The sequence below is a fragment of the Coptis chinensis genome, chromosome 3 (genome assembly GCF_015680905.1).
Source record: "Coptis chinensis isolate HL-2020 chromosome 3, ASM1568090v1, whole genome shotgun sequence".
Taxonomy (NCBI): Eukaryota; Viridiplantae; Streptophyta; class Magnoliopsida; order Ranunculales; family Ranunculaceae; genus Coptis; species Coptis chinensis.
In genome coordinates, this window is record NC_141458.1 from 117,612,291 (window position 1) to 117,626,968 (window position 14,678).

General features: G+C 38.5%; 1 protein-coding gene across 1 annotated transcript; it reads left to right on the forward strand.

Annotated features, from left to right (window-relative positions):
* The first annotated feature begins 11,945 nt into the window (after positions 1 to 11,945).
* Positions 11,946 to 14,547, forward strand: LOC147513514 (cytochrome P450 86A8-like). The gene has a single exon (XM_086596591.1). It carries the CDS (start codon positions 12,494 to 12,496, stop codon positions 14,156 to 14,158), a length of 1,665 nt encoding a protein of 554 aa, XP_086452717.1. The 5' UTR covers positions 11,946 to 12,493; the 3' UTR covers positions 14,159 to 14,547.
* Positions 14,548 to 14,678: the final 131 nt, after the last annotated feature.

Genomic DNA, 14,678 nt, shown 5'->3' on the forward strand with positions numbered 1-14,678 from the left:
TAAGGAATTCCGTGGGAAATTCTTTAGATTTGTAAAAAAAAAGTAGTAGATACCACCTATTTCTAACATGTGAACCATGATATTAAGTGAGTCGATAAAACATAAAGAATTATATTTCTAGGAATCTAAAAACAAAGCTAAATCACGCCAACTAAAGATCTTATTATCGTGATTGCTTCATTGGACAAATACTATATCCATGTTTTCAAAGCACGATATCCACATAATAACAGATAGACTTCCTCTCCTCTTTGAACACTAAAGTGAGAAAAAAAAAAGGTGTTGGTTGCTCCTCATTATAATATCCATATCAAATAAATATGATTATGTTAAGAGCTAGTTCATCTAAATATTTCGACGAAGTTCGGTTGGAAAAAAATGGAATATCATGTGTATTCCTTTTACTTTCAAAATACTTAACATGGGAATCATTGAATGAAATATTTTTTTATTGAAAGGTAATTCTTCATCTATTACATTACTTACACTTATCGTTACCGGATTCCCATATAATTTTGAAACGAAGATGGAGATATTTTTTTTTAGCTTTGTAGAACGATGTATGAAACTATTGATACAGTTTGATTTGATTACTCAACTCAATTAAATTAGTAATGACCCTAAAGTCCTTCTTCTCCCCATACTACGAAAGTGAAAGGGAAAATGTAAAGACTACCATTAAAGCAGCCCAAGCAAGACTTACTATATCCATGTGAATTATGTCCCCCGTCTCTATAAATATGAAAAAATTCTTCCATTATTGATCAGTAATAATAATGTAATCAATGGCACAGAGTCAAAAAGGCTGAATGAAGTCTATTGATGAACAAATCCAATAACCCTACCCATAACAAGTTTATATTTGATTTCTGTTAGAATTCGGAAGAATTAAGTACAAGCAAGATCTACAGTTACTTTCTTGTAATTATCAAGGCGATGCTCTTAACGGAACATGTAGGAATAGTAAGACTTATTGTTTCTTTTGTTACCCTTCATCTCATTTATAATAATAAAAAAGCATAAGAATATACAATCAAGATAGAGCACTATCTATCACATATCTCTATCTACTGTTTGATCTAATCCTTATGACCCCCGAGTATTTCACAAAGACACTCGGGGGACCTTCTATTACATTCTTGCCTGGGTGTTACCGAAAAAAAAGAATAAAAGAGTTGAAAAATAAAAACTTTTTATTTTATCTATTCTATAAAGGAAGCCAATTATTCATCCAATATTGATTGAATGTCCGAAAGCACTTATAAAGTCTCGTGAGCCCATATACAAAGTCTATTCCACCCTTTACACAACTACCAACTCCCCACCCTTCCTATACTAAAACCCTCCCTGTAATCCGAGGCGCAAGGATTGATAGTCTTTTATAGAACCTCCAGTTTTTAAATTAAAATCAAGCAAGTATCAGAAGCTCGAGCCCCTTCCCTCTGTTTATGCTAGGCAAGGACAAGGACCGGCGACTGATATTATATATATATAATAATATATAAATATATCAGCAAGCAAAGGTATTTCACTTTTTTTTTTATTGATCAAAGTGATAACCGAATTTGAACTGGGGAAAAAGGATTTGCAATCCCCCGCCTTACCACTCGGCCATGCCGCCAAAACGATAAAAATAGATGGAAATCTTCTTTTTTTTAGGTTTAGACTTAATCTTTTTTTTGCGTCTTGAATCCCATTTTCCTTATTCCTTTCCTAATAAACCTAAAAGAAATCCTTCCATTTTTTATTGGAGCCAGTGGATACCCTTCGATTAATTGTTTAATTGTATAGTATCTCAAATACCAAAACACACAAGGCCTAAAAACTTCCCTCCTTTTTGAAAGAATTTTTTTTTTGAATCACACAATAAAAAATTCAGTCCAAATTGGACCCATTAACTATTGATTGTTAATGAATTAACAAGTTCTTGGATCTCAAATTGTGCTTCCTTAATTTAATGACATAAGAAAATTCAATTGATACACAACCAATAATAATTGTTTATCAATAATATTAAATAATCAACCTCTTTCAATTAAAAGTATAACAACAATTATGTGTATATGTAAACCCTAGAACAGAAATCGTTACACAGATATATATAATCCCGGATCTTATTTATATATTATATGTGTAATAGCCATTTTCATAAGATGGGCCTTTGTAGGTATTGGGCCCAGAGAATAGGCCCAAGACCCTACTAGGCCCCATGAGGTAAACTTAAAGAGGAGATATAAAAGTGAGGAGAGGAGGACTTGAGAAAGAGGGGGAAGAAGTGAGGGGAAGGAGAAAAGAAGAAATGGAGGAAAGAGGCACCAGAGAGAGAAAAAGAGAAAGGTTGAGGGGAGGAGGGAGGAGACAACCAGAGTAGGTGGGAGACGACGCGGCCGAGGAGACGTCGGCCGAGAGGAGGAGGAAGAGGAGGGAAATCTAGAAAAGGGAGTATGGAGACGCGGCCGAGAGGAGGAGGAAGAGGAGGGGAAATCTAGAGAAGGGGAGTATGGAGACGTCGGCCAGAGAGGAGGAGGAAGAGGAGGGGAGATCTAGAGAAGAGGAGAAGAGAGACGTCGGTCAGAGAGGAGGAGGAAGAGGATGGGAGATCTAGAGAAGGGGAGTATGAAGACGTCGGCCAGAGAGGATGAGGAAGATGAGGGAAGATCTAGAGAAGAGGAGCAGGGAGACGACGGCCAGAGAGGAGGAGGAGTAGTGAGATGATGTCCCGAGATGAGGAAGAAGAGATGAGGAGATATCTATAGTAGAAAAGGGAGAAGACGACGGCCAGAGGAGACGACGGCCCGAGGATACAACGGCCAGAGAGGAGGAGTAGGGAGATGATGTCTCGAGATAAGGAGGAAGAGAGGAGGAGATATCTATAGCAGAGAAGGGAGAAGATGACGGCCAGAGGAGACGACAGCCAGAGGAGACGACGGCCAAAGGAGACGACGGCCCGAGGATACGACGGCCAGAGAGGAGGAGTAGGGAGATGATGTCTCGAGATAAGGAGGAAGAGAGGAGGAGATATCTCTAGCAGAGAAGGGAGAAAACGATGGCCAGAGGAGACGACGGCCAAAGGAGACGACGACCCGAGGATATGATGGCCAGAGAGGAGGAGTAGAGAGATGATGTCTCGAGATAAGGAGGAAGAGAGGAGGAGATATCTATAGCAGGGAAGGGAGGAGACGACGGCCAAAGGAGACGACGGCCCGAGGATACGACGGCCAGAGAGGAGGAGTAGGAAGATGATGTCTCGAGATAAGGAGGAAGAGAGGAGGAGATATCTATAGCAGAGAAAGGAGAAGACGATGACCAGAGGAGACGACGGCCAAAGGAGACGACGGCCAAAGGAGACGACGGCCAAAGAGGAGGAGTAGGGAGATGATGTCTCGAAATAAGGAGGAAGAGAGGAGGAGATATCTATAGCAGAGAAGGGAGAAGATGACGGCCAGAGGAGACGACACGCCGGATAATGACGCCGAGAGGAGGAGTAGGGAGATGATGTCTTGAGATAAGGAGGAAGAAAGGAGGAGGTATCTAGAGCAGAGAAGGGAGGAGACGACGGCCATAGGAACGAGGGCCAAAGGAGACGACGGTCAGAGAAGACGCCGGCCAAAGGAGACGACAGCTAGATGAGACGACATCCAGAGAGGATGAGGAATAGGAGGGGAGATCTAGAGAAGAGGAGAAGGGAGACGACAGCCAGAGAGGGGAGGAGGAGTAGGGAGATGATGTCCCGAGATGAGAAAGAAGAGAGGGGGAGATATCTATAGCAGAGAAGGAAAAAGGCGAAGGTCAGAGGAGACGACGGCCAGAGGATAAGACGGCCAGAGATGAGGAGTAGTGAGATGATGTCCCGAGATGAGGAGGAAGAGAGGAGGAGATATCTATAGCAGAGAAGGGAGAAGACGACGGCCAGAGAGGAGGAGTAGGGAGATGATGTCCCGAGATGAGGAGGAAGAGAGGAGGAGATATCTAGAGCAGAGAAGGGAGGAGACGACGGCCATAGGAACGGCGGCCAAAGGAGACGACGGTTAGAGGAGACGCCGGCCAAAGGAGACGACAGCCAGAGAGGAGGAGGAATAGGAGGAGAGATCTTGAGAAGAAGAGTAGGGTGACGACATCCAGGGAGGAGGAGAAACCTAGATAAGAGGAGCCAGAATGAGGAGACAACGAGAGGAGAATAGGGAGACAACCAGAGGAGATGACATCTAGAGAGGAGGAGAATCCAAGAGTGAGATAGAAAAGAGTGGAGAGAGGAGAGAACTACACGGTGGCAGCCTTGATCCCCCTCGATAAGGGGTACGAGGGCAACCCAAATGGGTTCACCGATGAAGTCGATTAGGTGTATTGTTCGGCCTTCAAAGATCTAACCAAGTAGTCGAGAATTATAAAAAAAAAAAAATTGTGAAATGGGTTGCAACAATATGCCTATAGGGAATTAAGGTAATTAGCATGCTTCAATTTTTCATTGAATATCATCAAATAGAAATTATGATATAGCACGGCCCGCACAAGCGTTACAAGCGGGCTGGGATAAGCAATATGCAGCCTATATCTTGCGTGTGCTTAATAAAAACCCCTTTGGGCACTTCAATTGTATTCTCTTAATTCGACTAACAAATGGGTAAAATTACTCTCTTTTTCGCGAATCGCTTTTGAACAAGGAAATCCACGAAAAAGTTAAGTGCTAAAAAAGGTAAACTCTGCCAAAGGTTCTTTTTCTCGTCTTTATCTCATTCATAGAGAACGATCCAATCCTCAATCCATTTACTTTTTCGGTACCTAACCAGATCCTAATATCATAATAATAGGTAGAAGTTGGATCACTTTTGATATTCTATACAAAGCTCCATAAGTCTAAGCGTCAGAATTTTATTTACGTGAATGTTTTATGAATTCATTTCTATTTGTATCCGTTGCAAATTCTAATTTGAGTAGAAAATTCTCTTTATTTCTCCGCCATATGATTTCATACATTATATCTATGATATGGAGTTCGGTAAAATTTCATGTGATTCAGTAAACAGAATATACATTCCATCATTGCTAGATCAATCCATATCATTACTAGATCGATCCATATCATATGGTTCGATGAAGAATGAGACTTGGAAAATGAGTGGGATTTTTTCGATAAATGGGAAACTAAAGATGCTCCGGGATGGAAATGAGGGAATGTCAACAATACCTGGGTTTAGTCAGATACAAAATCCACCTGTGATAGATGGTTATTGTGATGCAAATTAGATATCTGATTCTCATGATATCAAGTCTACTAGTGGTTATATATTCACCCTTTGTGGAGGTGCAGTCGCTTGGAAATCTTCTAAGCAGACCTTGATAGCTCGTTCAACTATGGAGTCCAAGCTTATTGCTTTAGATAAAACAAGTGCTGAGGTTGAGTGGCTTCAAAACCTCTTGGCAAATCTTCCTATTGGTATAAAACTGCCTCCAGCTATACCTACGCATTGTGATTGTACGTTAGGCCGCAATAGCAAAGGCACAGAGCAAACTATACAATGGGAAAAGCAGATATATACGTCTGAGACACAAGTCTATAAAGCAGCTGTTGGAATTTGGAGTTATGGCTCTAGATTATGTGAGGTCAGAGTTAAATTTGGCCGATCCTCTAACAAAACTACTTAGCAGGAGGCAAGTGGTTGAAACGTCGAGGGGGATGAGATTTTTGCCTAAGATATAGGGCGACACTGACGGCAACCCTACCTATGTGATTGGAGATCCCATGAAGTAGGTTCAAAGGGAAAAATAAGTCACTTAGTTGCTTTAATATACTATCATCTTTTATTTTGAGACGTCCCACCCTATGATGAGATAGTATTTTTGTATACATTGTATAACTTGAATTGCAATGAGTAAGGATGATTTATTTTACTCTTATTGGAATCCATAATCCATTTTATAATGAGATAGTGTATTTTAACTGTAATGTACACTTGATGGATATCCACCTATATGAATGTATAACTGGGTTGGTTCTTATGGATATTTAGGCTTGTATCCTAAAGCATTCATGAAACATAGGTAGCGCAGGGCCAAAAAGCGCAACACCACAAAACTGGCATATAATGAAATAACAGTGTGGGTGTATGTGATCTATTTTACTACAAGAGAATGTTAGTTCAAAGATTTTATATCTACCACTTTCACATGAAATAAAACATGTATGTTACCTTATGACTGATTTAATCTCGTAAAGCACCAGTATCTTAGGCATTGTTTTTTCGATTCTCTCTGACATTTCGTAACCCTTTCTTTTGTCATATCCTATTCCAAAATTGTGGGGGACTATAAGTATTTTGAAATAGTGGGGGATTGTTAGAATCACTTTTACGTATTTCAATTTACCTATGGGTTTGGACTTCTATTCCGAGTCTACTTATGGGTTTTGACTTCTATTCCGAGTAAACTTCTTTTCTGTTTTGGAAATAGACGACCGTACCTCTATATAAACAAGGACTTTGCATCCATGAGAGGTATTCAATATAGAAACACATCTCGCACTTCTAAACCCAAGCTACTGTTGCTGCCTCTTCTTCTTCTCTTCTTACTATTAGCCGCTAGAGAGAGTTATACGCCGTTCTAGAGAGTAGTTTGTTCTAGTGCAAATCAGATTGTTGTAAACCATTGTATCATGTGAGGAAAACATCACTGTTGCCTTTCTACACCACTGGAAAGGGCGAAATCTTTCCTTAAGGACAGCCTAATCCGCGCCTTGGTTATTCCCTATTACTGTTGTCCTTGTCTCTTTAATTTATTGTTTTCTTTATTCGAGTACAACACCATGCACATTACAATTCACAACACCCTTCTTCTTCCAATATTGTATCTAATACATTCACAATCTACGTTCATCCCTCAATCAACATATAATTATGGCACGTATATTCAACATAGTATCATCTCTTTTGCTTCTTGTTTTCTTGTCCATCAATAGCGTGCGTAGTTTCTGAAGATATTCTCTTTAGTGGTGAAACATTGAACTATAATGAATTCACTGAGAATGGTCCTTATAGGTTCATAATGCAATCAAATTGTTATCTCGTCTTGTACGTCAACCAAAATAGGACGCTCTAGAATTCCACTACTAATGGAAGGGCACATCATACCGAGCTACCTTACAGAGTTACATAACAATGGCAACCTTGTGATTTTATCTGGTACGAATGTTGTGTGGAGTAGTAACAGTGCACACGGTCCCAATGACTATCGTTTGATTATTCAAGGCGATAGAAATGTTGTGATCTGTGGCGTATATTTTTGGGCTACCAATCAATAATGTTCAGAGTAGGCAGGGGTGGCTCAAGGCAATTGGGGGCCCTAAGCAAAGTTCGAATATGGGGCCTCCAGTATAAATATATACCAATACAATTGTTACATCTTATGGATTTGTTTACGTTATTTCATATGAAGGGAAACCTCAATTTAATTAACAAAGAATTTAGAGGATAACAATTATTGTAAAAATTGATCCAAACATTTTTTTTTTTCCTTTTTGAATAGTAATCTCATAAACTTGGAACTTCAATATATTTCTTTAACAAAAAAATACACAAGAGAGAGAGAAGAAGAATTCTACACCAAATAAAACAATATATATAGAAAAAATGAGAGATTATAGGGGAAAACCAAATAAGACAAAAAAAAAAAAATAGAGGTAAGATTGAAGTGTTCGCTTCAATGCCTCATATTTGATTATTTGTTATAGAGTGGTGAAAACTTTAATAAATTATAGAGGGCGTGTATGTTTTTTAGTTAGAGAAGGCGAAATTGCGAAGGAAACGAAGAGGTTTAACATGATTTTCTAGTTTCCAATTTTCTAATGTAAAAATGTTTATCCAACGGATTAAAATAAATGAAAAACAATAATAGTTTTTTTTTTTTTTTTTGGCTAATAAAACACTAGTGGGCTATGGGCTAAAATATATTGGAGGCCCTTCGGGCTACGGGACCTTAAATGGTTGCTTATTATGCTATGGGGTAGAGCTGGCCCTGGGAGTAGGAGATGGTTACTTGTTGTGTAAAGACTAAAGAGCATGCAAACCAAAACCCTAGTGTTTGATATTTGTTGCTTCTATTATATGTACTGTTGTTTTACAGTTTGTGTTCTTCATTCTTTTCCCCATTCGATCAACTAGAAAATTGCAACTGCTTTGAGCTTGTTACTTACTTATCATGGCAACATTATATATGCAAAAAGAACAGTAAAGTTTTTAAGACACAATAATAAAAGTTTTGAGAAATAGTATATATATTTCATACCATGATAACACCAAAATGACTGAGTTAGGATTATTGAAAAAATAAATAAAAAATTACTGGGTTAGGACTTAGGGTCATCGAATCAAATATATTTTGTCACCTTGTGGAGTTAGGGGTGATGGAGTAAATAAAACTTGAGTACGTGAAGCACTATATATATAATTTAACACCAGCTTTTGAACCTATCCTACGAATGGGATTCCGTTATAATAAATTATTTTGAAAAATATTAAATTATTCTAAAAAAAATATTTGCAACTATGAAAAGTTTATTGATCACTCATCCAAATTTTTTACAATGTTGAAACTCCACTCTCCATAAAAAGAAAGAACTTGTCTTTGATAAAACTCTTAGACTTTTTGTTGTTGTTTAATAATATAAATTTGATTGAAGTTTTGTGAGAATGTCTAATGAGACTGTGGTGGCCAAATATCATATATACTGATATTTTGACCATTATTTTCATGAAAACATGAGATATCAACATAAGGGTCGATAACTCTCATGTTTATATGTTGCTGGAAAGAGCGAGAAAGAAGATAGGAATAAGAGAAAGATGGACACGCGTCAACTGATTGGAGCTGGAAGGAAAATGATGACTATATAAAGACCAAATGAGGAGAGAAAAATTCATTATGTTTTTTCCGCAAAAACTGATGAACCAGAGAGAAATTTGTAAATCAGGGAGAAAAAGAGAGAGAGCTTGTAACACCATTGACAAGTAATAGAAAGCTTCCTTGTTTACTTGCATATCAAATTTTCAGCTTCATATTTCTTATAATTACATAGGCGAAATTCATATTGAAGCTTGAATAATATCAAGACATTTCCAATTATACGAAAAGAGGTATAATAAAGACCATTTTAAATGCAAAACAATACCAGTGGAGGTTAGATATTTTGTGCTCCACAGGTTCAGCCTACCTGACCAAGCCCAACTTATATATATATATCAGATAATCAGAAACCAATGCAGCCCATGTCCTTAACTATAAAGTTGAACGCTTCTGACCCAGTAAGCCCATAAAACACTCCGAAATCCGAATCAATCAACGAAATAATCTCGTTTAAATTGGGCTTCCTCTCAAGAAAAGATTAGTCAATCCTCTCTATATTGGGTTCCTAACTTTGCTCACTACGATTAATGATTCGAAAGATGGCATGCAGTGGATTGAACATTTGAACTGGCGTCGCAAGACATTAAATGATGCTCACCTGTTTTGGTGACCAAGTTTTAGAGTGCGCCTTTGTTCATCGGCATTCAATAGAGATTGACCACTTTCATGTTCAGTACCAGGTGGTGTTTGGATAAACTTTTGATAAGTTATACCATCCAATTGCAGTGTCCAAAGAGTTGACCATATATAAGTATATAATTTGCCAGACCTGTAAGAGTTAATACAGTAATACACACTCATCCAATATGTGTACCCATGCAAATAACCCAAGTAGATGGGTAAATCTCAACCATTCGATTCAATGTTGTGTTTAAATGAATTAGATGGGTAAATCTGGACAATATGATGGAGCATATCTCAGTTTATATCCAGTTGACAATTGAAGTGGATTTTTTTTTAGTTACACTTTATCTTCAGATTAACATTATATTGTTGTGTTACCAAAAAAAAAACATTATACTGTTGTGTGTCCATGGATCATGGATGCTTTAAAGTATTGGGCTGCGTTAATGCATAATTCACCTGCTGTGCGGTAAACTCGCAAGCGCGCGTTATCATGTGATTGACGGATTGACCCTGTGAATTGTGACAAAATTTTGCTTTAACTCACTTTGGCTAAAAAACAGGAATTGAAGATAACTAGATAAGTAAGCCATTACTCGTTGACATTCTGTAGAGCAAAAAGTCAACTGGAATTCTGACTACATGGCACCCTAAACAAGAGTAGCAACATTTCATTATCTGATCAGCTTGTTTCAGACTCGAAAATATTTTCTTCAAAAAGCTCATTCCAGAGGAATTCCTCGCTGCATATATAACCTTGTCAGATGTCACGCTATGTTTGGGAATGTGATGAAACTCTGAGAAACTGCGAGTAATCCTAGTATAGTAGCGATGAAGAGGACTAGGAATCTTCTTTTTAGTAATTTTGTTGCTTTGGGCGATTGGGCCAAACATTAATGGTCGTGTGTGTCTTAAAATTTCACAACCGATTTCCAAAATAAACTCTCTTTTAGCAAATCAGTTGATGACTACTGTTGAACCACTGAAGAAATATGGGACACAAAACACAATTCTGACTCCAGTCCAAGGTTTGTCACTTGTCAGAATAAATACTGTGAAATGCAGTTCCAATACGAGATTATTAAAATTCCTACTTCGATGACTATACTAAGTGTGTGTTTAAATTTAGTCGATCCATACATAATTGATCGATCATGCTTGCGTTAGAAGAATTTAAATGTGAACTACCTCCCAACTCTTCTCCTTTGAGAGCAATGTACCCTCAAAACACAATAGTCAATGCTCATGATAACGCAATGTAACTGCTCCCACACCTGGTTTGGAGTTGATATTTGATTAGTAAGATATTCATGACTCAGTCAATGAATCGCCAAACACTATTGACAAAATAGTACGTGTTAATTGATGCCTAAGACTTTTGTGCTGTGCCCAAGGCCTGTAATAGTTGGATTAAGATTCAGACTTCAGTTGGTAAACATCTGTTAATGATTCACCATACTTGAGCTAGAAAATTATGTGTATCTTCCCAAACCAATTTTAATCTGCTATTGATTACTGGGGAGCCCATTTTATTTGTTGGCCGGCGGGTCTTGAAATAGTCCTCGCTCGATCAAATTGTAATGAAGTTATTAGTAGTATACTAGTATAGTTCGAAGTTCGAACTTCAATTGAAGGAATAGACCTCTTTTGAATGCTACATACGATCGACACACTAACATCATTAAAAAGTATAGGCAAGACCCCAATGCCAACTATTACAGATTCATACATTGACTTGCATGTACTGCATTTCCCACAATCCCACTCATCCATCTCTATTTTCTTCCAATTGGAATAACATATTTTCTAAAAGCAGGCCTATTAACCTATTTACACCACCAATGTGAATTGTTAGAATAACTCTTGTAAAGGCCGGGACAGCCAAATCACTTATCCCAGTGATATATGTCCTACCCCAAATTGGGCATCTCACTCGCAACTATCATGGTTTGAGTTTGCAGAGAGAAAAAAATGGCAACCAGTCACAGCCAGTTTAATTATTCGTTAATGGCAAGCGGGCTTGTTTGGCATACATATTATTTGCACGTTTATTTGGTTCGTGTATATGTGTGTGCACCAAGAAATGGCCATAGATATTGTGATGTGGGAAAATTTTGCAAATGGCGAAACCATATTCTTGACTAATGTAGCATGCATGCATATAATAGGAGGGCATATATTATAGCTGGAAGGTGGGTCACCCAATCTTAAACCATATTACATACGAAAACCATAATCAAATTAGGAAGAAACAGTAATTAAACAAAAAAAAAGCTACAAAATCGGTGACCTATTTTTTTAATTCTCTTCACTATCTCAAAGTTTCTCAACCAAACTCATTAACTTCTCTATCTCACTCACTTTCATTTATTGATAGTCTTAAAGACTAGCTCCTATTTTCTGTAAAATTAGGTGAGCGGGCTTGTGATAGAAGAACACCCCAAGAGATAAAAAGTGTGTCTGGTTTTGGCTTAGTACAAAATATGAGAGAAGGAAACCTGGATGCGGTTTCTTAAGGCTGCATGGCTGTTTGATGTTAAATTCTCAACGAACTCTGCTAGCATTTATTGTAAAGAGTCAGATGGTTAGTAGGCTAAATTGAAAGAAAGAAACAAGGAAAGAGAAAGAAAGTAAGAAATTTTTTTGAGTGTGTGTTTGTTTGTGAATTGTGAGGTGAGGTGATGTGGTGGAATACAAGAACAGTCTGTCCTTCTTTAATGCTTCTCCTTGTCTTTTCTTCTCTTCTATAAATCCATCTCCTCTTTTTTCTACTTCTTTATCTTCTCTCTCTCTACCTCACTCACTAATGCATATCCACTTCACATAACCTAAGACTCTTTTCTTCAAACACAACTTCATTTCTTTCAAAATGAACAACAGCTTCAGCTTCATCAGCATTGCTTCCTGAGATCGAGAGCCAAGTCATAAAGAGGAGAAGCTAGTTTTTCATCTACTGTTCACGTACTTGTTAATCATGGATTCATCTACTGTTTTACTTGTGTCGACGGCTATCATGGGGTATTTACTGTGGTTCAGTTTCATCTCGAGATCATTAAAAGGTCCACGTGTATGGCCATTAGTGGGTAGTTTACCTGGTTTGATCGAGAACGCACATCGTATGCATGACTGGATAGCTGAGAATCTTCGCGCGTGTGGTGGCACGTACCAGACATGCATCTGCGCCATCCCATTTCTAGCTAGAAAACAATGTCTCGTGACTGTCACGTGCGATCCCAAGAATCTCGAGCACATATTAAAGACTCGGTTCGATAATTACCCCAAGGGTCCCACATGGCAGGCAGTGTTTCATGATTTACTGGGTGAAGGCATCTTCAATTCCGATGGCGACACGTGGCTGTTTCAAAGAAAGACCGCTGCCCTCGAGTTCACCACAAGAACTCTCCGTCAAGCTATGGGTCGTTGGGTGAACCGGGCGATTCAACTCAGATTCTGCCCGATTCTAAAAACTGCTCAACTCGAATCTGAAAAAATAGATCTCCAAGATCTCCTGCTTCGAATCACATTCGATAACATCTGTGGATTGGCTTTTGGTAAAGACCCACAAACCCTGGCCCCGGGTCTACCAGTTAATGGTTTCGCTAACGCTTTCGATACTGCCACCGAGGCTACGTTGCAGCGTTTTATCTTGCCTGAGGTTGTATGGAAACTGAAAAGATGGCTTGGACTTGGTTTAGAAGTCAACCTGAACCAAAGTCTTAAACACGTGGACGAATATCTATCTAGGGTCATCAACACACGTAAGCTCGAATTGATGAACCAGCAGAATATTGCAACGCAACATGATGATTTGCTGTCAAGGTTCATGAAGAAAAAAGAGTCCTACTCAGATTCTTTCCTCCAACACGTGGCACTCAATTTCATCCTAGCTGGACGTGACACGTCATCAGTTGCTCTGAGTTGGTTCTTCTGGCTCATTACTCAAAATCCACGAGTCGAGAATAAAATACTAGAAGAAATTTCAACCGTTCTGATTGAGACACGTGGCGATAATACATCAGAATGGTTTGATGAGCCACTGATGTTCGAAGAAGTTGACCGTCTGAATTACCTAAAGGCAGCATTATCAGAAACTCTCCGTCTATACCCGTCCGTGCCTGAAGATTCAAAGCACGTGGTGAAGGATGATGTTTTGCCAGATGGCACATTTGTACCCGCTGGATCAGCAATCACTTACTCAATTTATTCATCGGGTAGGATGAAGTCCACGTGGGGTGAAGATTGTTTGGAATTTAAACCCGAGCGTTGGTTATCATCTGATGAGAAACGATTTGAAGCACAAGACGCGTTTCGATTCGTGGCGTTTAATGCTGGGCCAAGGATCTGTTTGGGTAAAGATTTGGCTTATCTTCAAATGAAATCAATTGCAGCTTCGGTTTTGCTACGCCATAGGCTTACAATAGCACAAGGCCATCGTGTCGAGCAGAAAATGTCTCTTACTTTGTTCATGAAGTATGGGCTCATGGTTAACGTGCACCATAGAGACTTGTCGGATATCGTGGCAGCTGTTCGTAAAAAGCTTGATGAGGATGTGGTGCACAGTATCAATGCTCGTGCCGTTAAGTGTAATGGGGACGTTAAGTGTGGTCATGGAAGTGGTTTGGTTGGTGTGACAGCTTGATTTTGGTCTAATTTGTGTATACAGATATAAAAAGTATTTTCATTATATATGACGATGAAAAAGGTAAGTGTTAGCCAACTGCAAATTCTCGGTTTTAACTTGGCGGCAATGTGCGATTGGCGTGTACTTACTTACATTACTAGCTCAACATCAAAGGGTTTCTCTTATGTAAGGAGTTGGGGGAGGGGGGAAGCCTCATATATAACTTTTGTTTCATTTTTAATTTCAAGTCATTCTTATAGTGTGTGATCAATGTTTTCAAGTTAATAATAAACGTTTATAAAGCAGGTTTAATATATGTAAATGCCATTCTTTATGGCTAAAGTATGAAATTCGATACTCATGAATGTTTAATTAATAAAGTATATTTAAGAAGATCTCATATTTAATTTTCTCGTTACTTGCAAAACGAATGTGTCCTTATTTTCAAACATAGTCTAAAAACTCTAAGTTGTGACTGGAAAAAAATTTGATGGAGATAGTTCAACTATAACAAAGAATTGGAACTTATTCCACGCAC

Coding starts and splice junctions, on each gene's coding strand:
- LOC147513514 (XM_086596591.1), top strand. CDS start 12,494: ATGGATTCATCTACTGTTTTACTTGTGTCGACGGCTATCATGGGGTAT.